Below are 14560 nucleotides of genomic sequence, written 5' to 3' on the forward strand. Positions count from 1 at the left end.
CCCTCACCCACCCGCCCAGGTCACTCTCCGCCGCGTCAACTTCCGACCCGGGATCCCGCGGGCCAGGGCGCAACGCTGCGCAAGCCAGTCTCTTCCCTCAGCCTAATCCTTCCGCTGCCGGACGCGCACTAGTTTAATCACGCCCCACCCCCTGCCCGTCGGCGTCACCTCCGCCACTCGAGCGCTTTCCAGCAGCTTCCAGAAACGTCGCCTCCCCAAACCCAGCCACTCACAGATGCCGGGCTCGGCAGCCACCGGCCCCGCCCCTAGCCGTGGCCGCTGCTGAAACTGCGGCTGCGACTCCGGGCGGACAGCCACGCCTCTGCAGAGGCCGTCCGGAAGTGCTCTGGTTCTCGCCTTCCCCACCACGTTGACGTACTTTCAGGCTCCGCGCGGAGCAGGAAGGGGAACTCTTTTGCTGCGGACCCAAACCGGAAGCTGCTTTTCCAGCGGAGAGGCCGGTGGGGGAGGAGCGGGTCGAGGGGAACGTGGGTTGAACGTTGCACGGTGGTGTGTGGACCCAATCTGGAACAGGAGTTCGGAGCGACCCGGTGCGAGCAAGGGGAGTGCACGCGGCAGGTAAGGGAGAAGAGAGTGCCGTTTTCTCTGGCTCCTGAAATCGGGAAGGCGGACTGCGCTGGGGGAAAAGACACTGCTGTTGGGATAGTCGGTGCGCAGAAAGGTGGACTGTGCTGGGAGAGGAAGGGGGGCTGGGACTGGGCTCGGGCGGGAGGCTTGGTGATTGAGGTGTGGAGATAGGGTTACTCATTCGTTTTGGTTCAGAGAGGTAAATACTGAAGAGAAACCAGAGTCGTTTGTTTTTCGCTCTTCTAAAGAGCTCGGAGGTGGAGAGGGTTAACGGAGTCCTGCAGCACCTCGGGTTTTCAACCTGAGATGTCTTGGTCCTGTGCGTCTGTGATTCTGGAGGGCTGGGTTTGGAACCAGGCAGAGCCGGGCACCCAAAGCCGCCCCATTCCTCGGCTTTAAGTTCGCTCTGGTCGTTACCTTTGGTAATTCATGTGCTGAGCCCCCTTGGTCTTGGAGGGCAAACTCAAAATGGGTTTAAGGCTCTTCTCGGAGCTGCTGGTTCTGTGGGTTTCCCCACCGTGCATGCGGGACTGTGAAACAAGCTTAACTGCGTATTTTTCGTCATTCCCAGGGCAACCTTTACACATTCATTGTGCTGTAACTGCGTTCGTGTGGGGCTAAGTAAATCACATTCGGGGTCCGGGAGTATCAGTGACTCCCAGAAGTACTGAAAAGAGGGCGTCAGAAGAAAGGTGCTGAGGGTGAAGTGGAGTAGAGGAGGGTACGATTGGAAAGCCAGGTTGGTCTCAAGTGTAGTGAGCTTCAGGTCAGACACTACTTTCAGGTCCGTACTGAGGTGTTGGGACTTTCCTGTAATCCGGTTAGAGTAAACAGGTGATTTTAAGGCTGAGCTGTCTCAGCTTAAAACTCATTTTGGACAAGCGTCACTTCGGCAGTGTTACAGAATTGAGAAGGGATGGAGAGGTGGGGATTTGAGGCTTCCAAAGAACTGTCCACAGAATTTGGTGACTTTTACTGCATGAAGAAGTGGGAAGGGAAAATTTCGAGGACCACTCAAATTTTCTTGGGTGTGTGTTTGGAAAGATGAAGACACCAAAATATAGGTCAGATACAATAAAAAGGAGCAGGTTCTGTGGGTAGGGAGAACAATGAAGATGAGCGTTGAAGGCAAATTGTAAGAATCACCCCAGGGTTTGTATAGAAAACAAAGTTAATTGTTTTTTGAAAGACCTGGATAGCTCCCCTCTGGTATTATTTTTTTTTAATGAATTTTCTTTTGTGGGGTTTTGCATATTTGAATTTCCATCACCAACCTATCTGCTTTTCCCACTGAAATGTTGGCTGCTGGGATCAGGATCAGGGGCAGATTTGAAGGCTTATGTTTTACTTACATAATAGAAAGAGAAAAAAAAAAAAAAAAAAAAAACAGGCCAAGAAAGTTTTTTAGATCCCCCCCCCCCCCGCGGATGGAAATTGTCATCAAAAACATCTTACTCAGGTTATATAGGGCACCAGTTTTTCTTTTGAGAATACTGCAGAGTAATACAAGATGTGCAGCCTATTGTGTACATAGAGTGAAGTATAAAATTAGCACTGAATGAGTAGTAGTTAAAATTTACTGTCTGCTCAGGTGCTAAGCATTTTACATGTATTGTTGTATTTAATTCTTAGTACAAAGCAGTGTTAAAAATGTCTGAACCCACATGTGCAGTTGTAAAGCCCATGCTTTTAGCTACTCTGGAACCATAAGCAGTTTGACTCTTTCCTGTGTAGTTCTCTTTTGTAAGTATATTATAAATAGAGCCAGCCCTAAATAAGAAATTCGGTGTTGTCTTTGAGGAGCTGAAGAAGGAAAACTTATCAGGCTTATTTTTGTCAAAAAAAAGGCAAAAAGCAGTGGTTCTCAGTGAGGCTGTTTTGCTTCCCCTGGTCACTTGGCAATGTCTGGAGACTTTTGGTTCTCACGGCTGGGTTGTGCCCTTGGTACTCACTCACTGTCTAGTAGGTAGAAGTCAGCGATGCTGCTAAACATCCTACAGTGTGCAAGAAGTCCTCAAAACGAATTGTCCGGTCCAAAATGTCTGTAGTTCAGAAATCCTGCCTTAGCAATAATTCTTCAGGACTTTGAGATTCACTTACACTTTTCTTAGAAGCATTTTTATTTTTGAAATTATTTCATGGGTTAAAAGATGTGTAAAGTTTATACATCTAGAATGGAATAGCATAACTGGTTTTTAAAGTGAACCTGTAAGCCACAGTTTCCCAGGAGGTGGTTGTCCTAGAGATTCATAGATTCGGGAAAGACTTTTGCTTGAAGTTATTTTACAGCATCCCTACTAAGTGGTGATTTACTCTGCTTTAAGGTCTTTTGTATCTGGTTTCCCTGTATTTTAAATCCATATCTAAACTACTCTTAATAATTAATTTTCCCTTGTACTGAGCTCCAGAGTTATAATTTTGACTTTACTGAATATGATTCTGTTCTATGGACTTAAACTCAAAACAAGCTTGTTACATGTGTAATTTGTACTATGATAGTGTTTATATTTTTGTGTGATATAGTGTATTATAAAATAGCATATTGTTGGGAATTTTTTAAAAATAGCATAATTCTCTTGATGGCCTTGGTGGTCAAGCAGTAAAAAATGTATTGGGTTCTTTTGTCACTGTCAAGCGATGGCATAATAGATCTGGCGTCTGTACAATGTATTCTTAGAATGATGCTGACATGCTTGTTTCAGATTATGCATAGACCCTAAAAACCTAGGTTTTTAAACTCTGGTCAGTATAATTTGTTATTTAAATAATAGCTTATTTCTATTACAAGTTTTAATTAATTTGCTTATGAATGAGTCAAACTTGGTCTTGTTGCCAATTTGCCCTCTTCCAACAAATTTACTAGGATTATAAGTAAATATAGGTAATTTGTTTTTGCTTCAAGCTTAAAATTTTAGAATATGTTTATTTTGGGACATACAGTTTCAAAACATACTTAATATATATGCATCTTATAAGATAGCATAGCTCTTTTGCTAAGTAAATAGGACTTTTATTTAATTGTCTATTGACTTTTTTTTTTCCAGGGTTCATTGAAAAATCCTTAGTGATATTGACATGTTTCAAGTGACATAAATTAGCCAATGACTCGGAATGATGGATTCCCCGAAGATTGGAAATGGTTTGCCAGTGATTGGACCAGGGACTGATATAGGGATATCTTCACTCCACATGGTGGGGTATTTGGGAAAAGTTAGTGAACTTATTTTTTGCCTCAGTGCAAAGTTGGTTTTTTCCTCCTTTTTTGAGACTGAAATTCGGTTTTAATTTTACCAATTAACTTTTAAAAAACTATATCTTCCACGGAAATCTTACAGCAATGGCGAAAGATTATTTTAATGTATTTACCTCTCTGTGTTTTATTGATATGTGAAAGTAGAAATAAAACATAGACCTTGTGGTTTATTCTCTGAAAATATGAAACATATATTTTCCCTGGCAGCTGACATTACTTTTTTCCTTGCAAATAAAACTGATGCTATTTTTTAAACGTAAAAGTTAATATTTAAAACTGTAATATATTCTTTTTGGAATAATAGTTGTATTTAAAGCATATATGCATTTCTTTTATTTGCCATGTTTAAAATATCCAGCCAGGACACTTGCAGGTGAAAATTGTATTTTTTTTCTGGGTTACTTTTCCATATAGCTTTTTGTAATTTGATACAACCTAGGAATGTCTATATTTTAATTTACTTTATTTCTTTTTTAGAATTATGATTCAGCTAAAGTCCCGTCAGATGGGTATTGCCCTGCTTGTAGAGAGAAGGGAAAGTTAAAAGCCTTAAAGACTTACCGAATTAGTTTCCAAGAATCTATCTTTTTGTGTGAGGATCTGCAGGTAAAGTATTCATCTTAGATAGTATTAAGGTTTTAGCTTTTTGCTTTTTTCTTCAGTGTTTAAATTTGTACTCACTGTGTATTTTTTAGTCTGTACATTTTCAATACATAGATAACTAGAGTGTCTAGATCTGTCTAGTATACAGTTCTAAGTATTTTGTTATTTTCCCTGAATTATTGCATGAAGATACTTGTTTTTATTAGACTTGTGAGAAGAGAAAATACATTTCAAGATGGATTTTTTTTAACCTTGTTGGGGTCCTTGTTAGTTGTTGGTATTTAGTGGTTATCCTTTCATCACTTTGATTTATAAACTTTGGAACTTACTGGAAAAGTTATTAATCTCCAAATATTATATACTTAAGAATGTAAATATCCAGTGTATCCAGTGCTACAAATTATAAAAAAAATTTTGAGAGTGAGAGAGAGTATGCATGTGCAAGAGAGAGCACAAGTTGGTGGGGGGGGGGGGGAGTGGACTCCCTGCTGATCAGGGAGTCCCTACTCTGGGCTCAGATTCCAGGAACCCAACATTATGACCTAACCTGAAGTCACTTAACTGACGGAGCCACCCAAGCACCCACAGTGGCACAACTTTTATATAGGAGCTCATTAAACTTCATAGTACTCCCCATTTTATTTTATTTGACAGTTTATGAAACTTTTATATGTATGTTTAGTTCTCAAAACTTTGCGAAGTAGATATTTCCATTATGAATAAGAAATCAGAGTTGAGGATCATAAGATCTTCCTAAATTTTGCAGAACTGTAATTGGAATATAGTCTTGTAATTTCAGGTATGTTTCATTCCAAGTAAACTCGCAGTTCATCAGAATCACGTGGAGTAATTTTAAAATATGTTTGGGTATCACCCTCAGATGCCAGTTCAGTAGACTTAACCCAGAATTATATAGTCTTGTAACTCTTAGGGATGAGTCTGATGATTGGCCCGGTTTGCAAAATACTAAACTAAATGAACACTGATAGTGATAAATACTTATCCTGAGTGTAACTTGAAGAAAATCCCAGGCTTCCTGCAAATAGAAATAAGTGTCTTTTGAATTTGTTCAATAAAATTTTTTTTTTTTGAGTGTCACCATGTTGGCAATGTTCCAAAGGCTAGGATGTATAAAGCAAAAAATACCTTATCCTCAAGAAGGTGGTTATGGGAACACCTGGGTGGCTCAGTTAGTTAAGTATGTGCCTTAGGCTTAGGCATGGTCCTGAGATGGAGTTCCAGGTCCACCTCTCTGCTCAGTCGGGAGCCTGCTTCTCCCTTTCCCTCTGCCTGCTACTCCTTCCTGCTTGTATTTGTGCTTGTATGTGTGCTTTCTCTCTCTCTGCCAAATAAATAAATAAAATTTTTTTTTTTTTTTTTTTTTTTAAAGATGGGTATGTTCTAGAGGGAGGAAAAATCAGTAAGGAAGTTACATTTTTTTGTGTATGAGGTAATGAAAAATAAAGCCCAGGGACTGGAGTGTTAGGGAGTGGGTAGTTAGCAGTTTTAAATGGAGTGGTGAAGGGGATCTCTTCATTGAGAAAGTGACATTTGAACAGAAACCTGAAAGAGATGAAAAACAAGCCATTTGAATTTCAGATAGACAAGCATTCCAGGCAGGGAGAGTAGCAGGTACAAGGCCCTGAGCCAGTAAAGGTTCTGTGCGTGTTTGTTCTACTGCAAGGAAACTAGCAGAGCTGAATCTGAGTTAAGTAAAGTGGAGTAATAGAAGATGGGTTAGAAAAATAATGGGGGAGGGGTCTGGACCAAGTAGAGTTTAAGAGGCTATTGTAAAGTCATTGGCTTTTACTGTGGCTGAAATGAAGAGCCATAGCAGGGAGATTCATATTCTGATTTAAATGTTAAAAGGTTCACTGTGGCTTCTCTCTTGAAAATATATATGATGGGCAGGACCTGAAGTAGGCTGACTAGTTGAAAGACACTTAGAATATTCCTTGGGGAGCAAATAGTGGCTAAGGTGATAAGATGTGGTTGAATTATCTATGTAATTTGGAAGTAGAGCCAAAGAGGATTTGCTGAAAGATTGGGATGCAAAGTAGGAGAGCAGGGAATCAAGAATGATTTCCAGATTTTTGGCTTGCATAATTGGAAGAGTGGCGTTGCCTTTTACTAAGATGAGAAAGACTTTGGGAAGAGGAAGATTTGGGGGGAAGATAGGCCAGGACCAGTCAAGCTTGAGACAGCCATCTGGTACTTGAGGGTATATGGAATAAGTGGTTGGATCTATGTGTCTGGTATTAGGTAGAGAGTGAGGTTAGAGAGAGGTAATTTGGGAGTCATCAGCATGTAGATAATTGAACCATGAAAGGGGATAAGTTTATCTAAAAGTATTGGTGGCAATCCAAGGACCAAGCCCTGTTACACTCCTTCATTAAGAGATTGGGGAGATGAAGTGGAACCAGGAAAGGAGTAAGAGAAGAATTGGACAGTGAGGTAGGAATATACCCAGAAAGGGAAGAGTATTTTGTTCTGTAAGTCAAATTATTTACTTTCAGCTCAAGGAGAATGACGACTCAGTTCACCACTGGGAAGAGTGTTGTGAGTGTCGTTGAGAACCTTGATGAGAATATTTTGGCTAAAGTGTTAGTGATAAAGGAAAGCTTGGTTGGAGTGAGTTACAGAAAATTAGAGAGGAAGAACTGACAAATACAGATGTGAGGTGGTACCTGGAGGAGGAAATTTTTAAGTTGGAAAAAATAACAGCATGTTTGTACGCTGATTATATCCAGTGTAGAGGGAGAAAGTGTCACAGAATTGCTGAAGAGTTACCCTTGAAGCAGGCAGTGGGCTCTCTCCAACAGCGAGAGGGCTTGATGTTAGGATGTTTTAACAGCTTATCCTAACAGCGGACTGTATAGGGTGTTACTCATTAGCTCAGACCAAAGTTGTAGAATGGTAACCATAGGAAAGAGAAATCTTTCTAGAAAAAAAAAAAAAAACACATTATATTTTCCTCTCTTCCAAGCAATGTATAGTATTTCAGTAGAGTTTTTTCACCATGGACTGCCATAATAAAGAAGTCTCTGTCCTTAGGACATTAGCTTTTAGCTATTAAAGTTAGAGGTATTATTTGCATTTTTAGTTTTGGAAGCATTTTTTTTTTAAAGTGATGAGGAAAAAAATAAATAACCAAGAATTTTAAGTATATGCTTGCAGATTAAAAAAAAAGTACTGTGATTTTTTATCTAATTTTTAGGAAGTGTTCTATTCAGTAAGAACCCCATGTATTTTATGAAGTAGATTGGTTTACACCAGGAGTCAGCAAACTCTGACACTCACAGCCTGAGAACAATAGTTATGTTTTTATTTGATTATTTATTTTTTAAGATTTTATTTATTTGACAGAGACAGCAAGAGAGGGAGCACAAGCTGGGGGAAGTGGGAGAGGAAGAAGCAGGCCTCCTGCTGAGCAGAGAGCCTGATGTGTGGCTGGATTTCAGCACCCTGGGATTATGACCTGAGCTGAAGACAGAAGCTTGATGACTGAGCCAGGCACCCTGTTAGTTAAAATTTTAAATTACTAGGCAAAAATGAAAAGAATGCTATTTTGTAATATATTAAAATTACATGAATTTCAAATTTCAGTATCCAAAAAAAAGTGTTATTAGAATGTAGCCATACATAATCATTTTTGCATTGTCAATGACTGCTTTTGTATTATAGTGGCAGACTTAAGTAGTTACAACAGAGACCTGGACTAGCCCACTTATCTGGCCTTTTACAGGTAAAGTTTGCTGATCCCTGGTCTTTAAGACCTTTGAATCAGTTTGTTAATTTGTTAATATTTTTATTATAAAATTTTAAGTCTACTGAACATTCTGCTTTCACTTGCCAAATTGCAAAGAATCACATAATTACTTCATAATCAGAAGTTTCTTGATTTGAAAAAAGCACTAAGATTCAAATTCTGCTTCCAAATTAATAAATTGAAATTCAAGTTTTTTCAAACTGTAGGGAGTTTTATCTCTCTCTCTCTTTTTTTTTCTTGAGTATTCCATTGTCTTTTATTGGAACATTTACTTAGGTTTTTTTTTTTTTAAGCATGAAATTTATAAGGCTCTTAAGTCTTTAGTTAAGTCGTCAGAGAAAACATTCATTTTCCTCGTTTTCTTCATTTATAAAATGAATGTCAACTATTTATTTTTTGTAAGTATTTTTATAGTTTGATTTTGGCATACCTTATAGATAATTTTCCAAATACAAGGTAATGTGCAGTGTTTTCCTTTTTCTGCTTTTTAGGAAAACAGGAATGTATTTAAGCTGCTCAAAAAAATCAGTGAAAGAGGGAGCATTAAATTTTTTCAGCCTAAGATTTTAAATGCTCTTGCATGGTTGGGCTAGATGGAAAAATTAATACTCTATGTAGTATCATTTATGATTTTCCTTTTTTTAAAGATAAGCTAAACTTCAAGTAACAGAAATGGCATGTTCATTATAAATATAAAGTGGAAACTAAAGTCGAGGTATGAAGAGATAAAAATCTGAAAGCACTGAGTTATAAGAGGGATAAAATGGGACAAGGACAAATTGTACTTTAAACTGGCCCTATGACTGGAGCACAAATTATCGATAGAAAGGTTAGTTCAGACATTTGCAAATAATGTAGGAGAAAACCATCTAGACCACTAAATTTTGCAGCTCCAGGGCCCATTATTGTTTATTGATTTTAATTAAGTAGGGGTGCTGGTAGGATATGCGCATCATGATCTTGACTCTGAGATCAGTAAAGCTTTTTTATGTTTCTGTTTTTTAAAAAGTTTTTAATTGTAAAAAAAAAGGGGGGCATGACATTCACCATATTAATCATTTGTAAGTACAGTTCGGTGTGTTAGGTGTATTCACATTATTATGCAACAGACCTCTTGAACTTTTCATCATGAAAAACTCAAATTTTGTACCCACTGAATAACAGCTGTTTTCCCCCTTCGCCCATGCTTTGGAACCATCATTCTACTTTCGGTCTCTATGAATTTGACTACTCTAGGTACCTCATATAAGTAGAGTCATACCATATTTCCTTTTTGTGACTAACCTATTTTATTTAGTTTATACGGAACAGATTTCCTACTTTTTAAAGCTGAATAATATTTCATTGTATGTATATACCATATTTTCTTTATCCATTCGTCCATTCATGGATATTCAGGTTGCTTTCACCTCTGGGGTGTTGTGAATTATGTTGCAGTGGATACGGGTGTGCAAATATCTCTTTGAGGTCATGCTTTCATATTTTTGGAGTATATACCTGTCTATGACTATGAATACAAAATTATTGCTGTTTTAAAGTGTCCTCTATTTTCTGACATTGGTAGGATTTAGGAAATAATCTCAGGGTATAAAGTTGAGGGTCAAGTTGTTATTGGTGAGTGCATTCCTAGTTGGTAACAGAAGAATCCAGAACTATCTATTAAACTAAAGAATATCATAAGTACAATATTACGAGCATAGTGTTCATTTGTATAGAAGAAGCTGTACTTGTAAAGAGGACTTAGTGCATTTCAGTATCTGTTGCTTACAACCTAGTGACTAAAAAAAGCTTAATGGCTTGACTTAGTATTCCTCATGATTCTGTGGGTTGTGCAGGTAGTTCTTATATATCACCTGCTGTCAGCCAGGAAGCCCAAAATGTCCGCATAGCTGGCAGTTGGTGCTAGCTACAAACTGGGAACTCTGCTCAGGCAGTCGGCCAGGATCTCAGTTCTTTTCCATGAGGGTCTCTCCGTGAGGCTGATTGGGCTCCTCACAGTATAATGGATGGGACCTTCAAGGAGTGTTCCAGAAGGAAGGCTCCAAAAAACTAGCCTAATGCGCCTGTGCTTATCAGGATTCCACATGCATTGTGCTTGTGAGCATCCCATCATAGCTGGTCCTGTGGCTAAGCCAAGAGTGGTGCAGCACAGGACTGACACTACCAGGACATGAGTAGCAGGAGGGGTAGTACTTTAGTTCATAAGAGGCCATCAAAGTAGCAGTTACCATGTTTGTGTAGAAGTAGGCATTTATTTTAAATGAGGACACATAGTATATTAGATTTGTTTTTTAAAATATTTTCCTATGTTTCAAACTTGGGGAAAATTGATTATTTTGGTCATTTGTGTACACTTGTGATATTTGGCTGAAGTTGTTTTAATACATAATAAGATTTGATGAAGTTGTTAAAATTCAGCCAGTTTGACTCTTAGATCCAGTAAGGATGTAAAATTGGTAACACTTACGTGCTCTCAGGTTAATACTCAGTTTTAAAATTAAACACAAATTACTAATGCATATTTTTTTTATTTGAAAATGCTTCACCCCGAAAATGAAAATACTTTTTTGGTTTTTAATGTTATACAGTATACCTGTCCCCAAACGAATAACACTTATAATAGAATGTTTCTTTAAATTGTTGAAATTTTTTTTTTTTTAAGATTTATTTATTTATTTATTTGACAGAGAGAAATCACAAGTAGGCAGAGAGGCAGGCAGAGAGAGAGAGAGGAGGAAACAGGCTCCCTGCTGAGCAGAGAGCCCGATGCGGGACTCGATCCCAGGACCCTGAGATCATGACCTGAGCCGAAGGCAGCGGCTTAACCACTGAGCCACCCAGGCGCCCAAATTGTTGAAATTTGTTAACTCACTCAACATTAGGTTTTTATTAAAACAGAAGAATGTATGTTTTCCTTGTCAGCTACCTCTAGTGTGGATCTGATTAAACCCTCGATTGTTCAAATTAACTGGGGAAAATTATACTTTGGGGGGCCAAAATTTTGATTTAATAGTGGTTTATTTCTAGTTCCTTTAAATTTAGATTGGTACAGTTGTACTGATGCTAAAATTTTTTATGTATTTTTCATGACATAGAAATTGTAATATAAAACTTGAGCTTTATTTGAATATTTTGTAGTTTTTATCATTTTCTTTTTTCTTCCTAGTGCATCTATCCTTTGGGCTCTAAATCACTTAGTAACTTAATTTCTCCTGATTTGGAAGATTGTCATACGACAAATAAGCCTCAAAAAAGGAAGTTCTTGGAAACCAACTGTCAAAATTCACCTCCTTTAGCAAATACCAAAAAGACTAAAAATCATGTCGTTGGTGAACAAGTTTTGAACAGCAAACATGATGGAGAAGCATACGATGAAACCCCGTCTCACTTACCTGATTTACCACACAGTGGTCTACCGAACCCAGTTAGGACAGCTGATTCCTTCGAACAGAATGAGATTTTGGAGGCTGGTATTGACATGGCTGCTGAAGAATATCCTGCTACAGTTGATGTTTCTGAAACTGGAGGGATTTCTCCTCAGAATGAAGGATGCGCATCTGAACTGGAAATGGCATTGGAGAGCAAATGTACATCACTTTGCCAGTCTTTATGTGTCCAGTGGAAAAATGCTAATGCTCTCTGTTGGTTAGATTGTATTCTGTCAGCATTGGTGCACTTGGAAGGGTTAAAAAATACTGTGACTGGCCTATGCTCTAATGCGAACTCTGTGTTCTGGCAGTTGTTTATGAAGTATGATCAAGCCAATAAACTTCTGCACACCAATCAGTTGGATGGAATTAAAGGTTGGTAATAATTTATTTCTCTTACTTATAAAGAAGTTAATGTTTAGGCATGCTGGGGTGGCTCAGTTGGTTAAGTGTCTGCTGGCTCAGTTCTTGATCCGTGGGTCCTGGAATTGAGGCCCGCATCATGCTCCTTGCTCAGCAGTGAGACTGCTTCTCCCTTTGCTTGCCACTCCGCGTGCCTGTGTGTGCGTGCTCTCTCTGACAAGTAAGTAAAATCTTAAAAAAAAAAAGTTGAACAGTTTTGTCTCATAACATGTGGAAAATATATAGACACAAATAACTCATTATACTGCAACTTCCCAAAAATCTTGATTCACAATGAGGGATATATATAATTTTTTTCTTAGAAAATGGGATACCAAAAGAAAAAAAGAAAATGGGATACCTATGAATCCACCTCCCAACCCAAAATAATTAAAATATTTCCAATAACTTAATCTGCTTAAGTGTTCCTCCCCATCCCATCTCCCATCTCTCCTGCCAAAGGTAATTATTAACCTGAAATGTGTTTTATCATTTCTTCTTTTTTGAAATTGTTTGTTTTGCATATGTATTACTAAACAATATAATCCTACTTTAGTTTGTTTTGAACTTAGTAAAAAGGATATTGTACAGAATGTCTTCTGGGACCTTTTCTTCGTTCCTTTTTTTTTTTTTAAAGATTTATTTATTTATTAGAGAGACTAAGCAGGGGGAATAGCAGAGGGAAAGGGAGAAGCAAACTCCCTGAGCCTGACATAGGGCTTAAGGACCTACATGATCATGAACCTGAGCTGCTTAACTGACTGAGCCATCCAGGTGCCCCGTTCTATTTTCTTTTTATAAAGATTGATCTATGAAGCTGCTTGTATTGGTGGTTCATTATTTTTCATTGCTAAAGATGTCCATTTTGTAAATGTATCAGTATTTTTATTTACCTATCATTGAGTTGGTTTTTTCCATTATAAATAGTGTAGTGTGACTATTCCTGGGCTCAAATTAAGAGTTTCTCTTGGGTATACCATAGAAATGGAATCAAATAATAGATTCTGGGGCATCTGGGTGGCTCAGTCAGTTAAGCGTTGAACTTGATTTTGGCGCAGGTTGTCGTCTCAGGGTCATAGAATGAAGCTTTGTGTCAGGGTCCACATTCAGCACAGAGTCTGCTTGAGATTTTTCTCTCCCACTCCCCCCCCCTCCATTTACGTGCGTGTGCGCTGCTCGCCCTCTCTCAGATAAATATATCGTAAATCATAGGCTCTAAGTTCAGATTTACAAGATACCATCACTACTCCAATTAACAATATGTGAGAGATCTTCCTGATATATTCTCCCTTGGTTATTTTCACACTTGGACAATTTTGCTTTTTGAATGATGTAAAATGGTTTATGGTCTTGATTTGCCTTTCCCAAATTTTATTTTATTTTATTTTACTTTATTTTGTTTTTATATTAATTCAGTTAACACAGAGTTAACAATAGGTTCAGGTGTATACAGTATAGTGATTCAGCAGTTCATACAGCACCTGCTACTCCTCACAAGTGTACTCCCTAGTCTCCTCACCTATTTAACCTGTCCCCCACCCACCTCTCTGCCTTTCTCAAATTTTAAAGAGGTTGGACAGCTCTTCAAACATGAATTGATCATGTTTTCTCTTTTGTGAAATGTCTGTTGGTGTCTTACCTTATTTGAGCTTCTTTGTGTTTGTTGCTATCTTTATGTCACGTGTGTTGCTAAATTGTATCTTGTGTATTTACTTTTTTAAAGATAACTTTTGATGTACAGAAATTGCTAATCTTTCCTTTTGTAGCTAGTAATACTTCTAACATTTAAAAGTAATCTTTCCTTTTCCAAGATCAGAATTCATATTTTCACTGAAAACTCAAAAAGATTTGTTGCTGACACGAATTTTAATTCAGCCCAAGTTAATTTTTGTGTGTGATAATCATCCCCTTTTTCCCCCATTACCTAGCCAGTTTTTCCTAGCTCCTAACTCCACATTTTCTTCAACTGATCTGTCAGGCCACCTTTGTTACATAGTCTTCCATATATGTGTGCAGCTGTTCTTTAACTCTGAGTTTTGTTTTTTTGGTCACTTTATCTGTCTCTGTGTCAGCACCACACTATTTTAATTACCAGGGTTATTGCTGTCTGGTAGTATAAGAATCCTCACCTTTATTCCACTTGTCTTTGGTCATGCTGTGTTTTATATAATTCTTACACATTTTTCCCCATTGTTGACCATTCAGGCTGCTTATTATTTTTACATTTATGAATAAACACCATGACAGTCCATATATCCTTTGAATCCATCCATTGCCAATTATATCTTAGAAGGGATATTAAAATTTGAATATAATGAGTCTTTGTAAGTGGCTTTCCTGAAGAGTTAGATCATCATTTTCATATGTAGAAGAAAACATCCCAGAGCACTCAGATCATCTTTTGAGTATAAACATTTTAAAAGTTATAATTTTGTTAGATAAGAAATACTGTTTTTTTTTTTGTTTTGTTTTTTTAAAGATTTTATTTATTTATTTGACAGAGAGATTACAAGTAGG

The 14560-nt window shown here is 38.0% G+C and overlaps 1 protein-coding gene across 7 annotated transcripts in view; it reads left to right on the forward strand.

Moving 5' to 3' along the window:
- The first annotated feature begins 214 nt into the window (after positions 1–214).
- The window catches only part of USPL1 (ubiquitin specific peptidase like 1), a 34503-nt gene continuing 20157 nt past the window's right edge, over positions 215–14560 (forward strand). Inside the window, exons 1-4 of one of the 7 annotated variants that reach the window (XM_045069648.1) lie at positions 215–579; positions 3633–3798; positions 4319–4447; positions 11380–12016. In XM_045069648.1, coding sequence (XP_044925583.1) covers positions 3700–3798; positions 4319–4447; positions 11380–12016 — 865 coding nt within the window. In that variant the 5' untranslated portion in view covers positions 215–579; positions 3633–3699. Of the gene's footprint in view, positions 580–600; positions 1328–3632; positions 3799–4318; positions 4448–11379; positions 12017–12366; positions 12506–14560 lie in introns of those variants that run through there. The other 6 variants (XM_045069650.1, XM_045069649.1, XM_045069651.1 and 3 more) reach the window with 6 other exon arrangements.

This window comes from Mustela putorius, unplaced genomic scaffold, assembly GCF_011764305.1.
Source record: "Mustela putorius furo isolate JIRA1106 unplaced genomic scaffold, ASM1176430v1.1 tig00003942_pilon_pilon_pilon, whole genome shotgun sequence".
Taxonomy (NCBI): Eukaryota; Metazoa; Chordata; class Mammalia; order Carnivora; family Mustelidae; genus Mustela; species Mustela putorius.